At 28.8% G+C, this 20,121-nt stretch overlaps 1 protein-coding gene and 1 long non-coding RNA gene across 3 annotated transcripts in view; one reads left to right on the top strand and one right to left on the bottom strand.

The window, feature by feature from the left end:
* The window catches only part of LOC139426203 (uncharacterized), a 355,230-nt gene that overhangs the window by 18,967 nt on the left and 316,142 nt on the right, over positions 1-20,121 (bottom strand). The window contains exon 4 of one of the 2 annotated variants that reach the window (XR_015429597.1): positions 16,204-16,240. The exons of the other annotated variant lie outside the window; for it this stretch is intronic. This is a non-coding gene — a long non-coding RNA (uncharacterized LOC139426203). The remainder of the gene's footprint in view (positions 1-16,203; positions 16,241-20,121) is intronic. 2 annotated transcript variants of the gene reach the window in all.
* On the top strand, positions 8,879-15,614 carry LOC107449420 (uncharacterized). Its single transcript, XM_043052204.3, has one exon. It carries the CDS (start codon positions 11,392-11,394, stop codon positions 13,249-13,251), a length of 1,860 nt encoding a protein of 619 aa, XP_042908138.2. The 5' UTR covers positions 8,879-11,391; the 3' UTR covers positions 13,252-15,614.

Here is a 20,121-nt window from a genome sequence, read left to right as displayed (position 1 = left end):
AAATTCTTTTGATAAACAACAATTTGAAAATGGCAACAATAACTGAAAAGCTGTCTTCTACAGTTTCGGTTCTTCCTTACAAATAAAAAAGATATTAAAGCTGCAAAGCTCAGATATTACTTTTCAGTCCTTCAATATTAAAGAGCAAATTTTTTCAAAAGATGAATAGTTTTCAATTTATAAATTTCAATAAATATGAAGTAAAGCAGAGTTTTGTGTTATCGTTTATTCTATGCCAAGGAGCGAGAGCTACGGAAAATGAAACCGTTGCGCTGATTGGGTAATGAACTTACGTATGAATGCAAATCTCTGATTGGTTGAAAATGAGTTGAATGAGACAAAAAGAGTCGAGAATCGAATGAACGATCCTCTGATTGGTTAAAAATGAGCCGAATGCGAGAAAAAGAATCAAGAGTCGAATAAACGAGTCAATGAACTGTTTGCCTATCTCTTAGCATTAAAAGAATCATAAAGCCAAATGAATCGATTCTTTTGAACTGTTTCCTATCCCTTAACATTGAAATCGGCTCAAAGAGTTGAATTGAACTTCTAAACGATTCATTTGAGTCATTTCGTATCTCTTAACATTGATATCGGCTCAAAGAGTTGATTTGGACTTCCAATCAGTTCTTTTGAGTCGTTTTCCTATACTTTAACATTGCATTCGATTCACTGAACTGTTTAAATGATTCATTTGAGCGGTTTTATATCTTTTAACATTAAAAGAACTGTTTTGTGAAACGAATCGATTCTTTTCGCTATTATCTTATTTTCTAAAATTAAAAGATACCTTCAGAGGGATGGGGGTTATGCTGAGGGGCATAAAACTAAAATTTTTGAAAAAAGGACAGTTTTTTTTTTTTTTTTTTTAAGAAAAGGATAAAAAAAAATATTAATTTATTTTTTAAGGGGTTGGAAAACTGTTTATTGCGAAAAATTTGAGTATTTAGAGTAAATATTTTTTTAATGCTGGTGGGGGAGGGATATATTTTATTTTATTTATTTATTTATTTTTCGTTAGGAATACTTTTAGACAAACTTATTGAATATCAATTCACATCCTCTCATTTTTTCAAGTTTTAATTTTTTAAGTATTAAAACGTAATTTAACTATTTATTATTTTGTTTCACGTCATACATTTAGAATTTTTTTCATTATTATAAGTGAATTTACCGTTTTAATTTTTTGCGAATATCTTTATTATTAATTATTGTCTTTATATTAAATAATTTTTAAACAAATATTAATATATATATATATATATATATATATAAATTATTAGTATTGCCTAGATTAGTAGTTCCCAAAAGGTGTTTCGCGGAACTCTGATTTAACATTAAGGGATACCTGCAGAGGGATGGAGGAGTTATGAAGAGGGGTAGTAACCAAAGTCATTTTTAGGAAAAATAAATTTTTTTTAAAAAAAGTTCAAAAATTTTTTTTTCTTTTGTTTATTTATTTTTTTTAAACTTTTTTTTTTAATTTATTTTTTCTTTTCTTAATGGTTGAAAAATAGTTGATTGTAAAAAATTTTAATATTTAGCGTAAATATTTTTTAATGCTGGGAGGATGGATATTTTTTTTTTTTTTTTTTTGGATAATTTTTAGACACATTTCACACCCTTCACCTTTTCAATTATAAATACGGGTGTATAACTGGTAATTTTTTTTAAAAAGAATTTTTTTTTTATTTATTTTATTATAACTTTTGGGCATAAAACCAAATTTAAGATAAAATTAGATTAAGACAAAACGATGAAAATTTTCCTTCCTCTAATCAAATATTTTAAAAATAGTATTGATTGTTGTGTCTATACTCATTTGCAGGACCTCCTCTTATAACGACTCTTCCATAATAACGACCGATACGCAAGTCCTGTTTTCTATGCCACCGTCGTAATGTTATTTAAGCTCCCATTAGAACTTTCGATCTTAATTATTCATTGCAAATTAAAGACTGAAATTTTGTGCTGCATTTTTTATTTCCGTGAATGTCAGTTTGAAAATAGGCGTCATCATTTCTAATGCTTTCGAAACAAAATACTTCCACTAAAGAAATTATTTAAATTAATATTTCCGAGCATTAAATGTGTTATTCCTTTTGAATAAAGGAAGAGTGTCACAATCGTTGTATCCGAGATTCTCATTCTAGGAGGTCAAATCTAATAACTTTTTTTGTAATGACTTGTGAGTATTTGTTTTATTAACATTTACCATATAGAGTATTGGCTGTATTTAATTAGATAAATTTTCAAGAAATAAATTATGTATTTTTAATGATTATTTTTGTATAAACAAATTTATATCATCATTAAAATCATTTAAATGTCAGATTGATGGAACATGTAGGGATTCTTATTCAAAGTAATTTGCCTCGATAGAAAGGAGGCTAAACATGTTACTTTGAATTTTTGATTAAAAAAATATCGTCTCAGAACTTAATTTGAAGATTAACATATAGTTTAAGTAATAGAAAAATAACCATTGATTTCTCTTCAATTTTTTTTCCTAAATTCTTATGGATTAGCTGTGTCCGGCGGAATTTAGTAGTTAATGGGAAAGACAAACCGAAATTCACAGGGCGTTGACTGAAGTGGACAGCTGTGAGGGTACTTAATTTCCCCAAGTGGACAGGGCGGAGGCGTAACCGGCGGATGCGAGGAGAAAGGGATTACGGCGGATCTTTTCGGGGGTTACGGCGGAGGTCTTGTACAAAGGGTGATGGGTGAGGAGGACTCCAATTGCAACCGCAAAGGGGTTTTTTTCGGCTCTTTCTAGCCGACAAAATCAACTTCCCCCGCATCCTGCTGAAAAGATGAAAAGAAAAGCGAAAGTGTTATGCGTTATAATTTAATATTTGGCTGACCTCAGTAATGAGGCCCAGTTGAAATGGCAGTTTCTTCATTTACTGACTTCGGATTTGTCGCGCTTTTGAAATGGGAAGTGGGGGAGGGTATTTTTGCGACAAATCCGGAGTTAAGGGGTAGGAATTTCTTACTTTCCCCTCAATATTCGTTTTCTTTCTGTTTTTAAGCAACTGTTGGAATCAGTTCAGTATCAGTTCTTTGCTCATCTCGATGCTGCGTGTTAAAGAAGCTTATATGTATTCTCGTAAATATTGAAATAATGGAATCGCGTAAGCGCAGCGAAATTTGGACCCATTTCTGCGATCTGGGAGATAATAAAGCCAAATGTTCAATATGTAAAAAAATAATTACATTTTCAAAATCTTCAACGAGTAATTTAATGCGGCATATGAGCTCAAAACATCCATTTACTAAGTTTAAAAGACCAAAACAGACCAATCCAGAGACTGCTATCACTGAAGATTCTCCGACGAACGTAGATTATGAGAACCCAGAAGAGATTCACATGAATGTGGATACTGCAAGTACTTCACATGACACAGAAATCATGCAACAAAGAAAGGTTCAAGGAAATATAGCAAGCTATTTTCCACGTCCAATAAATGTCCCACAAAGGAAACTATTGGACAATCAATTAGTGAAAATGGTATGTAAAGAATACCACCCCCTTTCTATTGTAGAGGATAAAGAATTTAAAAAATTTATTGGGATGCTTAACAATTCCTACAATTTGCCTAGCAGAAAAGTTCTAACAACTAGTTTAATCCCATCTGTTTATGAGAAAACAATGGCTATGATAAAAAGTGAAATATCGGACCCTGGCATAATAGGAGTCGCTTTAACAACAGATGCGTGGACTTCATCGGCAAATCAAAGCTATATAGCAATAACCTCCCATTTTATCGATAGTGAATGTAATTTAAAAACTTTTTTATTGGAATGCTTTGAAATGCCAGAGAGTCACTCTGCAGACAATCTGTGTAGAGAATTTTCACGTGTAGTAAAAAAATGGAACTTATCGAAAATTATTTGTGTAACAACAGACAATGCTGCCAATATGAAAGCAGCTGTTCGTTTATGTCAATGGACTCATGTTTCCTGCTTTGCGCACTCTTTGAACATTGCTGTTCAAGCAGGGCTGAAAGAAGTGGAAAAAATTTTGGATAAAGTTAGAGGAATTGTTGAACATTTCAGGAGGAGCCCAACAGCTTCGGCAAAATTGCTCTCAACATGTACTCAAATGGGACTTCCTCCACTAAAATTGAAGATTGATATAACAACAAGATGGAATTCAACTTATTTTATGTTAATAAGGCTGCAAACAATTAGGGATGCAGTAATTTCAACAATAGCCCTTATTTCACATCCAAAATTAATACAATTTTCAGATGAAGAATGGAACATTTTAAATAAATTAATTGAAATTCTTAAAGTGTTTGAAGAAATTACAACAGAGTTCAGCAGTGAAAAACAAGTAACAATTTCGAAAGTAATAGTAATAAGCAATAGCATTTTTAAATTCCTCAACAAATTATTAATCGATATCACACTCAATAAAGAGATAAAAACCGTTATAGAGAAAATGAAATTAAAATTAATAATATATTCTAATGCAGAGAGATCCGAAACACTAGCTTTATCTACATTGTTAGACCCAAGATTCAAGAAACAAGGTTTCAGTGATGAAATTGCACTTAAAAGAGGTATTGATTCCCTGGCAGAAAAAGCTAGTCGGATTGTGACAGAAGTTATTGAAAATTTTGAGAGTGCGACCGAGCCAAACGAACCAACTCCATCTTCATCTATATGGAATGACTTTGATAGTAAAGTTAAGAAATTGCTGCCAACTAATCCTTTAGCAGCTAGCAGAGTTGAGGTCGACAAATATTTGGAGGAGCCCTTAATTAGAAGAAAGGAGAATCCCCTTTCTTGGTGGAAAGACAGAAAATCTGTTTATCCTCGTCTCTTTCAAATGATGAAAAAATATCTCCCAATTCCAGCCACATCTGTACCCTGTGAAAGACTTTTTTCCAAAAGTGGGCAAATTATCACAGATCGCAGAAATCGATTAAAGCCCTCAAAGGTAACAGAAATTTTGTTTTTAAATTCAAATTTGTAACATAAGTACTGATTCTTCGTTTGATAAAAGTTTAAATAAATTTGGTTTAAAATAAAAAATGATTAAAATAAATTTGCAAGAAACATCAAACATCAAGTTTCGAGAATGTTATAAAAATTCATTCTTGAAGAATTATTTTATATTTATTTCATTTTCGTATTTAACTGCTGTTATAAGTTGAACATGAAATATCAAGCATTTATATATATGTACATATTTAAGTTTTAGAGGTATATATCATATTCATTGAATAAAAATCATATTCATTGTATTTATTTTTGAAGATTAAGCACTATTTTATATTTTCGTTTTCGTATTTAACTGTTCTTATAAGTTGAGCAAAAATTTTATGTATATTGATAAATTTAAGAGGCATTTACCATATTCATTGTATGAAAATTTATGTTAAATTATTGAAAAATATTACTGCTCTTTATAGTAAAAATTTAGTGTTATTTATAAAATTCATTTTTCAAGAATTTTATATCTTTTTAATGAGAGAATATTCATCATACTTGATATTTATTATTAGCAATTTATTCCAATTTAATGATTTAAAATAAATTTGCAAGAAAAATCAAACATCAATATTCGAGAATGTTATAAAAATTTATTCTTGAAGAATAAGAATTATTTTATATTTATCTTATTTTCGTATTTAACTGCTGTTATAAGTTGAACACGAAATATCAAGCATTTATATATATGTACATATTTAAGTTTTAGAGGTATATATCATATTCATTGTATTTATTTTTGAAGATTATGCACTTTTTTATACTTTTTGCTTTTAACTGTTCTTATAAGTTGAGCAAAAATTTCATGTATATTGAAAAATTTAAGAGGCATTTACCATATTCATTGTATGAAAATTTATGCTATATAATTGAAAAATATTACTGCTCTTTATAGTAAAAATTTAGTGTTATTTATAAAATTCATTTTTCAAGAATTTTATATCTTTTTAATGAGAGAATATTCATCATATTACTTGATAATTATTATCAGTAATTTATTCCAATTTAATGATTTAAAATAAATTTGCAAGAAACATCAAGTTTTGAGAATGTTATAAAAATTTATCCTCGAAGAATAAAAACTACTTCATATTTATTTTAGTATTTAACTGCTGTTATAAATTGAATATGAAATTTCAAGCATTTATATATGTATATATATTTACAGGTATATATCATAATTGTATAAAAATTTATGTAAATTAAATGAAGATAACTAGTATATATCAAAAAGTATTAAAATTATATATCACATTGATTCTTTGAGAATTTATGTTAAGTTAATAAAGAAGTTAAGATGTAAAAAAAATTTAGAGTTATTTATCACATTTTATGAATATAAATTTATATTTGTTATGTGAAGAAATTAATTGTATGCATACATATTGTATGTACTACTTGTATATATACTGAAAAATTTTAAAAGTTATTTTCATAATCATGGTATAGGAATTTAAGTTTACTTAATGAAAAAGTGCAACAAGATAATTTGAAGGTATGTCATAGTATTTTTGTATCAATGTGAAAATCTTTAATCAGTTTTATAATCTTTCCATAATAATTTCTTAGCTATATATTTTTTTTTTACATACAGTTAAATTTCAAGAATTCTATGTTGTTTGAATGGCTATATCTTTCTGTTACAAATAAAATGAATCATTTTAAAGAAATGTGCATTTCTGAATCAAAAACAAGTTTAACATAAACAACCACAAGAATAAAAAATAGTTAGCAATAGAAATAAATACATCAAGTAATGAAAGTCTAATGAATAAAATTTGCTTTTATTAATCAAAGAAAAATCTTTTATCATTCATAATTTCCACTAATAGGGAGATCTAGAATATACTTTGTGTATAGTCAAATGCAAGACATTTTTTATGGATGACTCAAAATATTTCACTGAAACAGGTACGCAATCAACTTTTAAAAGACTATTATAGGTAATCTTTTTTCAAATCCATGCACTTCTTCTGGAGAAAAAAAAGGAATGATGAAGAACTGGGTATTGAAAGGAATCCGCCTCCTTGGTTTCAAAGTGAGCAGCAGAAATTTGTGCATTTTTTTCTAATGATAAAAATTTCTCCAAATATAGTAAAAAAATTTCAGTCACTTTTTCTTCCAGAAAAGTATAACACTTTTTTAAAATTCCAAAACTTGTTTTTCTTCTTTAAGGAAAAAATACCACTTCTCTTCAGGTTGTTTGTTTTTCAGGTATAGTGATTTCATTGCATTGCCAATACAATTATTTGGGGATGTACATCATAGCAATTGAAACACTAAGAATTTATTTAAAATTTAATTTACACAGAAGTAAAAAAATTTTTTTAAAGAAACTAATAAAACATACATTTTTATGATCAAGCGCGAAAATCAAAATAAGAATGCATTATTCTCAGAGAGATACAGTATTGATACATTTGCTTATAGCTCGCTTTGTAGGCAGCGAGCCAACCACCTTTATTAGACTTTAAAGGGTTATTTCCACTGGAAACAGTAAAAAATGCACGTATTTTTACCTGAATAATGGTTTTGAGTTCCTGATTGGTGAATTTCACGCATGCTAATATGTTTGACCAATCAGGATCTTATTCGCAAACGCAAATATTTTGCATTCAGCGGGAACGGCCCCTAAAAAAAACAGTCCATTCGGATGCGTCAATCGCATATCTGATCACCTTTCAAAATTAAAGGGAACCTGAGTAGTGAATTTTTTTCAAAAATATGTATATTCAATCAAGTTTTCATATTTCCTCGCCCTTTAACAGAGGAGCGATAACAGCATTCGGAGAAAATGCTCTTTAAAGGATTAATCTCTGTATATTAAAAAAATTCGTGGATTTAAGCGAAAATGATAGGGAAATCATTTTGTGGGTACCAAGAACGATCTCAGTTGCATCTTCGAACTTTCTTACATGCAACGATTTCATAGATTTACTAAAAAAAAAGAAAAAAAAAAAAAAGAATCGAAGAGTCGATTCACAAATCGACTCAATTAAGTGAATCGATTAAAAAGAATCGATTCATTTTAATGAATCGATTGGCACATCACTACCAAATAGAAGTAAAAGTTAATGTCGGAAAAATTACTTTCAACAGAAACAATGAGGAAGTGAAATATCGCTTAATCTAAACTTCTGGAGATAGAGTATTTTTGAATAGCGCGTATTTGCGATTGCAACGCAAGAATATGCCATCTAGGGAAAACAACAGTTCCATGTTGAAAGTCTCCCTTCTCTATTTTATTTTACTGCATTGTAGATTTTCCAGTCATTCACCTTTTACAATACCTTTTATTTAATTTTTAAAAGTATTTTGAAGTTTTCGAAATGCTAAGGTTATGAGCTTAAAGCAAGGCATTTTTTCTATAGACATTTTTTCAGCTGACAAACGACATAGATAGAAGCACCTTCAAAATCAGGATCTCTTACATCACGAAGATTGATTTCCCTACCTTATCTAAGTACTAAGCACTGACTAATCATTATATCAGTCCTGGAATATGATGCTCCCGCCTTGACTGCAGTAAAGCAGTCACAGGGCTTCTAAAATTATCATGGACTCCGTTTCTTCAACCTACAACGAGAATGCTGCATATGCTATGCAACTTACTTTTTCTACCTTGTATATGTCCCGCAGTGGACTAATCGTTAAGACGGGGTTCCCAGCAGATCACCGAAGTCAAGCATCACTGACTACGGTCAGTGTGCGGGTGGGTAGCCACTAGGATCAGTTTGCGTAGGGACCGAGGGTGTGCGGTATTGGTCCTCGTTAAACTGTGCTACCGTAAAGTGCTCGACTTCACGCGCAGGTCGTCGGGCTACCGAAGCGGGGGTGCCATCCGTTCCGCAGAGGATCAAAATTGCGATGGCATGTCTTCGGATCATCCTCCGAGATGTTTCCCAGACCGTCGCCAATAGCCCATTGTGCAGCTCTAGTGCGACGTAAAGTAACAACAACAACAGCAACCTTGTATATAAGCAAGCTAAAAGCTGCAAACTGTAAAAAGCTCCAAGGTTAGAATTCTTTCCCCCGCCACATTTTTACTGAAAACTATTTTAAAAACTACTTGCTTTAACTTTAGAAGACTTTTGCAACTTAATATGTGTAAAGAAAAGGTTAATGATATTGTTTTTGATTTGTATTTCACTTAATGTGCTATTTGGATTTAGGAGATTTATTCATACTTGGGGACAAGACGTAATAAAACTATTATTCTCAAATTTATATCCAAAACCCTTATTAATGTAAATTACACTCATATAATTGTAAATCTATAGAAAGAGCTCTAAGAGGGTTATTTCCATGTAGCTCATATTCATATGATATTTCTTGTTAATACTGAAAACAAATATCGATGGAATGATAAAATAACATTTTCTTCCTGCTAACAACAAATAAAATTTCTGCTGTGCGTGCCTAAATAATAAAAAAACGTGCTTTCTATTCGATTCATATAATTAATAAACTATTCATGCCGTGTGTGTTAAATGCTTCTGGGCAAAAGGAGATATGATTATTGAAGGCAATATCTTTCTGTGTTGACAATAACATTCTTTGTTGTGGCAGAGTGTCTGGGCAAAGTGTGACACATAGTTGTAATGATGTTCTAAGAGAAAAATATTTTCATAGAAATTTCTTTGCTTAAAAGTTTCCAAGTGTAGTTAATGATTGTTCTACATATAAAGTCCTATGCAATAAGAAGTAATTTCATGTTTTGTGTTCATAATATAGGATTAATTTATTTAAGAAAGCATGAGGAATGGAACTAATTTGCAGTAATCTAACTAACACGTTCGGCGAACTTTTCCATGTAGTGCATTATTAAAAAGTTGTAAATTGATTGCAATTGCAGTTGATTAAACTGTCTCCTACATTTATAAAGCACATGTGATTTGATATTTATATACAAGTAATTGAGATTGTGATTTTCTTGTTAACACTGAGAAAATATTTTTTATTTGCAGTTTGTGCAATTTAAAATTGTTGGATAAAATTAAACTTTCTTGACCCTCTCATATTTATGTTAATTTATAAGAACACGCATTTATCGTTTATGATGAAACATTGATACAAAATTTAGCAATTTTTTTTAAATATATATATATATCTATATTTGTATTGTCAAACCTTTGAAATCAGTGACAGTTAAAAAAAAATTATGTCTGACTTAAAAATATATATTGTAACATATTTTTGCAATGTGCATATGAAATAAATTGTAAATGAAATCTAATTGGATAATTTCATCTTCATAATAGTAAATTGCATTACTGTTTATTTTTGTATGAAGTTTTCCTAAAAACATTCATTTTGCAGTGTGTCATTCATAGTGTATTAAATTTAAAGGAATTTCCTTTTGAAGAGGTTCATTGTCTCTGCCGTTTTTTGTGTAAAAAAACATAAAGTGAAATAATTTAATTTAGTTTTGTATGTATGGTAAAATAGAAATATCAAAGCAAAGTTTATGAGAAAAAAATTTTGCATCTCAATATATTTTAAATAGATCCTTTCACAGATGCTCCTATTAATAAATCATATTCTTGTTATAAAGTGATCATATTTCTGCAGTATTTTATTTTGCTTATTTAAAAAATTTAGTTGAAGTAAGGGATTTGATGCTACATGATCAGCTTGTAATATGTGTTATTGAAGTGTATTAAATGACTTACTTTTGTAGTGAAAATTATTTTGAATTATTGCCTTCATTTTAATTAATGGTTAATTATTTTTCCATTGTCTAGTTCTAGCTATTTGTATCAAACAAGCAAAAGAAGGAGCAAAAATTTTATTTTAAATGGAAAATTTATATTTTTTCTTATATTTATGTATTTTTATTTTAAATCATTGCAAAGTGGATATGTGTCTTCATTTCTTGCAGCATATTTAGGATTGTTATTTAAGAGATCTTACTCAACTACACACAATTTATCTACACTTATGATTATTGCTTTAGTAACACCTTCAAAAGTGTTTTTATACAATATTTTATGTAGCATTCTGGTAGTGTAGTGATTTATTTTTAATGCTAACAAAGAGAGACCCATACTTAATACAAGTCATATAAGCTGGAATCTTATTTCTTGCATTTTGTGTAATTAGAATTTTCTTCAAATTATTCACATTTGCCTTCACACTGTTAAGAAACCTTTTTTGTGCAGTATGAGTAAATAAAATTTTTCACAGAAAAGTAAACATATACTGTAAAAGTGTTTTTCAACCTGTAAGATAACCTTATTCTTGTAATATGTAACTAAATTTTTTCAAAAAGAAGTAATCTCACTAAAAACTGCACATTTCATATTGGTTAGAAATCCTCTTGTAGCATAAAAAGAGTACAATAAGAGTTTTTCACAGAGATATCTTACTAAGTACAATTGTATAAATATGGGTGAGAAGCCTTATTCTTGTAGTATATGTAATAAGAGTTTTTCACGTAGAAATCAATTGACTGTACATTATCGTGTTCATACAGGTGAGAAGCCTTATTCTTGTAGTATATGTAATAAGAGTTTTTCATGTAGAAGTCAATTGACTGTACATTATCGTGTTCATACAGGTGAGAAGCCTTATTCTTGTAGTATATGTAATAAGAGTTTTTCACAAAGAGGTCAACTGACTGAACACGCTTGTATTCATACTGGTGAGAAGCCCTATTCTTGTAGTATATGTAATAAGAGTTTTTCACGTAGAAGTCTACTGACTGAACATTATCGTGTTCATACAGGTGAGAAGCCTTATTCTTGTAGTAAATGTAATAAGAAATTTTCATCCAGATCTAAATTGACTAAACATAGTAGTGTTCATACTAGTGAGAAACCTTATTCTTGTAGCATATGTAATAAAAGTTTTTCACAAAGACGTCTACTGACTATACACAGTCGTGTTCATACCAGTGAGAAGCCTTATTCTTGTAGTATATGTTCTAAGAGATTTTCATTTAAATGTAATTTGACTCGACATAGTCGTGTTCATACTGGTGAGAAACCTTATTCTTGTAGTAAATGTAATAAGAAATTTTCAAGTAGAGCTTATTTGACGCTACATAATTGTGTTCATACCAGTGAGAAACCTTATTCTTGTAGTATATGCAATAAGAGTTTTGCACAAAAAGATCTACTGACTGAACACAGTCACGTTCATACAAGTAAGAACCCTTATTCTTGTAGTATATGTTCTAAGAGATTTTCATTAAAATGTAATTTGACTCGACATAGTCGTGTTCATACTGGTGAGAAACCTTATTCTTGTAGTAAATGTGATAAGAAATTTTCAAGTAGAGCTTATTTGACGCTACATAATCGTGTTCATACTGGTGAGAAACCATATTCTTGTAGTGTATGTAATAAGAGTTTTACATCAAGAAGTCAATTGACAGCACACAGTCGTGTTCATACAAGTGAGAAGCCATGTTCTTGTAGTATATGTTATAAGAGATTTTCAACAAAAGGTGAATTGACTGTACATTGTCGTGTTCATACAGATGAGAAGCCTTATTCTTGTAATATATGTAATAAGAGATTTTCAGATAGAAGTAATTTGACTCGACATAGTCGTCATCATACCGGTGGGAAACCTTATTCTTGTAGTTTATGTAGTAAGAGTTTTTCTCGAAGCGATAGTCTATTGAAGCACATTCGAGTTCATACTGGTGAGAAACCTTATTCTTGTAGTATATGTAATAAGAGTTTTTCTCATAGAGAGAGTCTATATCCGCACATTCGAGTTCATACCGGGGAGAAACCTTATTCTTGTAGTATATGTAATAAGAGTTTTTCACAAAAAGATCAACTGACTAGACACAATCGTGTTCATGCTGGTGAGAAACCTTATTCTTGTAGTAAATGTAATTCAAGATTTTCAAGTAAAGCTTATTTGACGCTTCATAGTAGAGTTCATATCGGTGAGAAACCTTATTCTTGTAGTATATGTAATAAGAGTTTTGCTCAGAGGTATAAACTGACTGAACACTGCCGTGTTCATACAAGCGAGAAGCCTTATTCTTGTAGTATATGTCATAAAAGATTTTCAATAAAGTGTAATTTGACTCGACATAGTCGCGTTCATACAGATGAGAAGCCTTATTCTTGTAATATATGTGATAAGAGATTTTCAGATAGGGGTATTTTGTCTCGACATAGTCGTCTTCATACTGGTGAGAAACCTTATTCTTGTAGTATATGTAATAAGAGTTTTTCACAGAGACATCATCTGACTAGACACAGTCATGTTCATACTGGGGAATAAACCTTATTCTTGTAGTATATGTTAACAGAGTTTTTCACAAATAGTTCTATTAAATAAGCACATTTGTGTTCATACTGCTGAAAAATCTTTTTCGTGTAATATATGTAATAAGACTTTTTCAAGAAAGGATTACCGAACTCGTCATATTCATGTTCACACTGTTAAGAAGCTGTTGCATGCAAAAAAAAAAAAAAAATTTTTTTTTTACTTAAAGAGCATTTAACTCATCATAGTTTTATTCATGCTGGTTAAAAACTGCATTTTTATAATATGTTTCAAAAGAGTTTTTTTTTTTCTTCAAAAGACTGACTTTGATGTTTGTGTTTGAACTGGTGAGAAACTTTTTTGATGTACCATAATGTAATAAGAGTTTTTCTCTGAAATGTCATCTGACTAAATACAGTGTTGTTCCTACTAGCAACACAGCATATCTTTGAAGTATGTTATGAAGTAGTTTTTTCTAAATAATAGTGATCTGAATATTTACACTCGTGTTCATACTGGTTGAGAAACCATATTCTTGTATCACCTCTAATTAGATAAGTCTATCTTAACTAGAGCTAATCGAACTAATCATTGTTTTGTTGATCCTGCTGAAAAACATAATTCTTGTCGCACATGTCAAAAGAATCACATTCTGATCATACTGGTGGTGGTGCATTTATTTTTGCGGCATATGTAAAAAGTGACTGGCTGAATATAGACCATTTCTAACTGAGGAAAGATTTTCTTCTTGCTTCCATTATAAGTAAAAAATTTCACAGAAGTGTCATTAGACTTAACACAATTTAATGAATCTGAAGTGTTTTTTATTTCATATTTTATAATGCTGTTTTTATTGTATTTTTATACTTATATAATGCATGTAAAATAAGCTCCAGTATTGAAAAGTTGTGGATTAAAATGCATTCTTGTAAACACATCTTAGTAGAAGTTGTAACCTTGGTTACTGGTTATAAATTGTTTTTTATTCTCTCAGCATTAAAATCCTGAGTTGTAGGTGATATTTTTAATAATACAGTAGGGAACCGATTATCCGGGACCATCGCTATTCCGGATAACTGATATTTCCGATTTTCTGAATCACTATAAAAAGCCGTTTTTTATTGTTAAACCCAAGTAAAAAATATATATATATATATTTGGAAATAATCTTAAAAAGAAGAAAAAAAGATGAAGTAATACACTAATGATTATTTCCAAAATGATGGTAAGGCGAACATCTTTCAAAAAAGAAAGAAAAATCCTAAAATCTTACGAGGAAAAAATTTATTATTTTTTTTAAATGGCGTGAAAATTTACCGAATTTCGTTCCGGTTTTTTGGTTTTCCGGATAACGGGTTCTGTACTGTAATAAGAAAAAAACTTTAAATACAGAGTATCCGCTTTGCTTTTGTATTTTTTTCAGGTATTTTATTGCTTCAACTCTTTCTTTACTCTATTTTTTAAATTTAAAATCTATAAATATGAAGATGCAGAGTATAACAGTTTTGGTTATATCTATCATTTCAATGAATGTTATTATAATGCTTTTTTAAATTGTTGTGTTTTTGTCGAAGAAAATAGTAACTTCGTTAAGTCATGAAAAATTCTTGGAATTAATCATGGAACTAAAATGTAGCAGATACCCTGTAAATAGCAGCCTTTAATTAAAATTACCTGTAACATCTTTTATTTAATGAATGTTTTGAAGTAAATTCGGTTTAATTGCAAGTATGAAACATATAAAGTAATATTTGCTTCATAAAATCAGTTTCTTAACTTAAATCTAAATCTTTTCATCATTTTATAAATCTTATATTTATGTTACAGAAATGCTACTGCTCTGAATATTAATTAAACTATTTAATGATTACTTGATATATATTTTGCTAATCACATTTGATTGTCTTAGATTGTATAATTTATGTAATTTTAAAAAAGAGCACAAAAGATAACTCAAACTATTAAAAAATCGAAATTAGTTTATTATTAAGGTTTTGTTTAAATTCTAAAAAACTGTATTTAACTAATTTATTATGCTAAATAATGAAATATGCTAATAATTTTAATGTGTCATTTGTAATAACTTTCCAGTTCACGGATATTCATGAAATAATTTTCTCATTATGAGATGTTTATATATGTAAGTGTGTGGGTGACATATTTATTTATTATAGTCCTTTTCTTATAATGGTTCAATGAAATTTAAATGTCTTGCACAAATTATTGTATTTTATTATTCTGTGTATGGTATATGTTATTCTGTATGTTGTATTATTCTGTATATGGTTAATAGGAAATGCACTTCGTTTAATATCAGACTTTGTATTGTAACCTAATGGTTGAAAAGTAAGAAATAAACTTTCTAAAATATTCCATAATTCAATGTACTGTGAAATTAAACATATGTAATCTAAATATCTTCTTACCTAAAAATTAGAGCAGCTTCTTTTAAAAGGTGAAATGTCTGCATACAATGATGCGGTATTATACTAAAAGATTCAAATTCAGCGACTTGCTCTGCTTGTGGATTATTTATAGTGCAGTATCACTATATGGCGATTAAAAATAATATTGATTCTTTTTTTGGGAGGTGGTGTACCTTAAGAGCACTGCTCATCTTTGGGTTACCTACTTTAGTTAAAATCATAATGTTATTTAAAAGGCATAAATAATTTTTGAATAAATGATAGTAATAAAAGTAAAAATTGATAATAAAAATTAATGCAATGAATGTGTTATGAAATTTTTCTAAAAACGGAGTTTCTCTCTACGTTTTACACAAAAAATTAGTAGGCTTTATTTTAAAATTCTAATGAACTTTTTAAATATTGTGATAAAATAATATAGTGTATTATATTATAATTCCCATATTGTATTCACCATTGCAAATAGTGTACTAATTTTCCTATCAAATGCTCTTAATTATGAATACTCAAATTTTTTAGATAGTATACTAAAAATGCTTACCAACCAATACTTTTGATACAGATGTCATTTTTCATACCTAATTATAAAATAAGTTAATTATAATTTAGAAAATAAATCTAAATTTTTTCATGAGAATGTTTATTAACAAATTGCTGAATTTTCAATTTCAAATAAATAATCAATTACATAAAGTTTTATGAAACAAACTCTTTTAAAAATTCGAACTAAAAAATTATGCATATAGTCATGAACATTTTAAAATGCATTTTCAAATGTAAGCTATTTTTTAAAAATAAAACTTGTAAGTTTTAAAAAATACATGTTAGATCAGAGGATTTTTTTCATACATTTTACGTTATTTTTGATTTACTGATATTATAAGGTGATATGTTAGCTCTTGTTATTTTATTGTTAAATATTAGTTTTTTAAGGAAATGATTAATTAAAAACAAACTTACCATCTGAAATTTACAAAAAATACATTAGCATAAAAAAAAGTTGCAATGAAAATTTAACTCATTAAAAAAAAAAATTAACAAAGTGATATTTATTTTTTTTAGATAGCTCATCTTTAAACAAAATAATTAAGAAACTTTAAATAAAATACATAGTACACTAGCTATATATATATATATATATATATATATATATATATATATATATATATATATATATATATATATATATATATATATATATATATATATCTATTTTCTAGCTATAAGCTTACATGTTTATTTTGGAAAAAAAGGATAACATAAATTGAAAATCAAAATAACTTTTAATCGATTATATAGATATCAAAATTTGGAACTAGGGAGAACTTCCACGGCATGAGATTGCACATAATTGCAAATCATGCTTGAATATTATATCATTTTTTTAAACCTGCATATGTATGCTTAGGACAATAGAATTCAATGCGAATGGCCCTTAAAACCAAAACAAATAATATGGCCCCGGTGAATTATCTATAAATATTAATAAAATGTGAAAGAAAAAAAATTTAAATACACTTTAACAGACTTCCTAAATATGACTGGATCATTAAAATTGCAAAGAATAGAAATACAACTAGATTCGACTTTTATATACATTACACTCATAGCTAAATAAAAAAATTTTTTAAACCTAAATATATATATATATGTAACATAAAAAGCTTCAATTGATCTTTTTATGTTATTTCTTTTCTGTAAATCCTTTTCTTTATTTTATTATTCTAATCGAAACACTTTCTCGCACTTTTAAATTCTCATCCTGTCTTTTAAATCTATTTTTGGCTCAAGCATGCATTAATTAAATGTAAGACATTTTTCCCTTTACTCTTTGTGGGAATCGCCCAACAACCTATATAATAAAACAATTGCAAATATTAAGATTTCCCTAAAATGAAAAATTTTACGGATTTACTTTGCAAAATTTTCCCTAACTTATAATCGAGAAGCACAACTTTTCGTGACCACTTTTTTATAGCTGTTCTCCGTTTAATAATTAATAAATAAATTTTGTACCCTCCTTCCCTGCCTAAGACCTGTTTTAATCCTTCCACTCGGCAACGACGGTGATATATATAAACAAAAAGATATAAATAATAAAAATTGTAATTCATCGGCTGCCATCAACAATAAAACTACGTTTAAACGAAAAAAGTGTCAGTTTTCGTTATGGCAAGGTAGCAAACAGCAACAATTTTAATTATATTTTTATTTATATCTTTTTGATATATTGTATAATTTATATATACATATATATAGCCGATCACTGATCTAGTGGTGTTACTGTACTGGACTACAGGGCCAGTGGTTGTGGGATAGCAATTTTCAGCTCTCAATTACAGCATGAAAATAAATAGGGCAAACAATATTTAAAGCTACGAAATCAGACGCAAAAATGTACTTTATCTGTATAAATTTACCTCCTGAATTCGGACCTTTTAATTTTCCTGAAATACGCAAAGCGTATTTCACCGCGTATTTTTCAAGCTATGGTGAAATACGCAAATGCGTATTTCACCATAGCTTGAAAAGTTTTTAAGCGAATCCAAAAATTTTTGCCTACAATGATAAGATTCGTTAATCGAAAGATAATGTTATGTTTCTAACATTTATCAAATATTATTAGTTTTGAAGCGTTGGTTTCATAGATGGCAGCACTGAATTTTAAATTACTCTATTTTAAACTTTATGACAACCAGCTCACCTAAAAGCTCATTCTTCCTTCTTTTTTCATTTTCTTATTTTTACTCTACTTTATATGAGTGAGTTTATGTTTATTTGTTTAATTTTAAACTCATTTACAATTACGGTATTATTTCGCTTCTTTTTCTGCATACGTGCATTATAAAGAATAGTATTTAGTGTGGGTTTTTGTTAGGATAAAATTTAAATCTATTCAATTTAGCTTGGTTACTATTTCAACTTTATTTAAAAAAAAAAAAAAAAAATTTATGCTCTTGATTATTTTTGTTTATAATTAAAATTCCTGAAATCCTAGTTAATAAATTATATTTATTTTTATAAGCTTTATAGCTTATGTAAAGCTTATTATAAAAGTAAATATAACTTATTTACTTTTTAATAATAGTACGCAAATTAATGAGTTAATAGTTATAAGTTTTAAATATCTTTATCATAAAATGTTCCGTAATAAGGTAATATCATAGGTTTACTTAATCTCAAAAGAATTGCGCGTTTAGTTTTACGTCGTAAAGCTGAAATAATAATTACTAATAATAGTAGAGAACTAAGAGAAGGCGATAAAGAATATTTTACCTATAAATACAGTTAAATGAAGGTAAAGAAATATTTTACAGGTAAGGAATGTCTTATTTTATTAATTTTATGGTGATGACTACCAAAAAAATACGGAATTTCTTAGTTATTTAATATTTTATTTAAGGAGAAGTCGTCAAAAACAATGAGAAACGGTTTTAGACCATTATGTTTTTATGTTAGAAACATTTTAAGGCAGTGGCTCCTGATTTTTTTCGACTGCAGAAACCTAGACGAGTCACTTTCTTAGAGCGGAACCCTGAGCAATCGACCTTCTTATAACGGAACCCTAAATAATCGACCCTCTTATAGCGGAACCCTAAATAATCAACCCTCTTAGAGTGCAATCCTGAATAATTGACCTTCTTTGAGCGGGACCCTAAATAATCGACCTTCTTAGCGCGGAACCCTAAACAATCGACCTTCTTAGAGCGGAACCCTAATTAATCGACCTTCTTAGAGCGGAACCCTAATTAATCGACCTTCTTAGCGCGGAACCCTAAATAATCGACCTTCTTAGAGCGGAACCCTAAATAATCGACCTTCTTAGAGCGGATATCCGAGAATTAATGAAGAAATTTCATTAGCATTTGTAAAAATATTTATTAACGAAAGACTATTAATTTGAAAATATTTAATAATTGAAATTTTATTTATTGCTTTGAAAATATTTAATGAATGAATAAAGAATGAAGTTTTTTAATCGCGTAGTATTAAAATCGGGTTTAATGCCAGACAGTTGAATCTATGGGCCTAAAGTGGCAATTACTTTAGTTCTTTGATTTAATGCATGCATTAACTGAAAATGAATTAGATGAAATGCTGGTTTCATTTGCATAAAAAATTAAAAAAAAGGGCGAAACACGTTGAGAATAATTAACAGATTAATATTTAACTAATGAAAAATAAATTGAATCTTATTACAGGGTTTCGTAATTTATAATGTTTTTTAAAATCATAACTGGTTAAAAAACAGAGACAAAAAAAGTCCTAATTCTTGGAAACCATGTGACTTTTTCACCGAAACCAAGGATTCCACACAGCTTCATTTGGGAACCGCTGTTTAAAGATATCCGATTGTGTTAAATTCCGCCATTTCGATGGAAATGCCGGAATTTTTATTTAAATTTTTTTTATAACCGTAGTTGAACAGCCTACCCAAGTTTTGGTTTACAATAACTAA

This window comes from Parasteatoda tepidariorum, chromosome 10 (assembly GCF_982258835.1).
Source record: "Parasteatoda tepidariorum strain Cologne lab strain chromosome 10, Ptep-v5.0, whole genome shotgun sequence".
NCBI classification, from domain to species: Eukaryota; Metazoa; Arthropoda; class Arachnida; order Araneae; family Theridiidae; genus Parasteatoda; species Parasteatoda tepidariorum.
The sequence above is the reverse complement of the archived record's forward strand: the minus strand, read 5'-3'. Positions and strand labels throughout refer to the sequence as shown.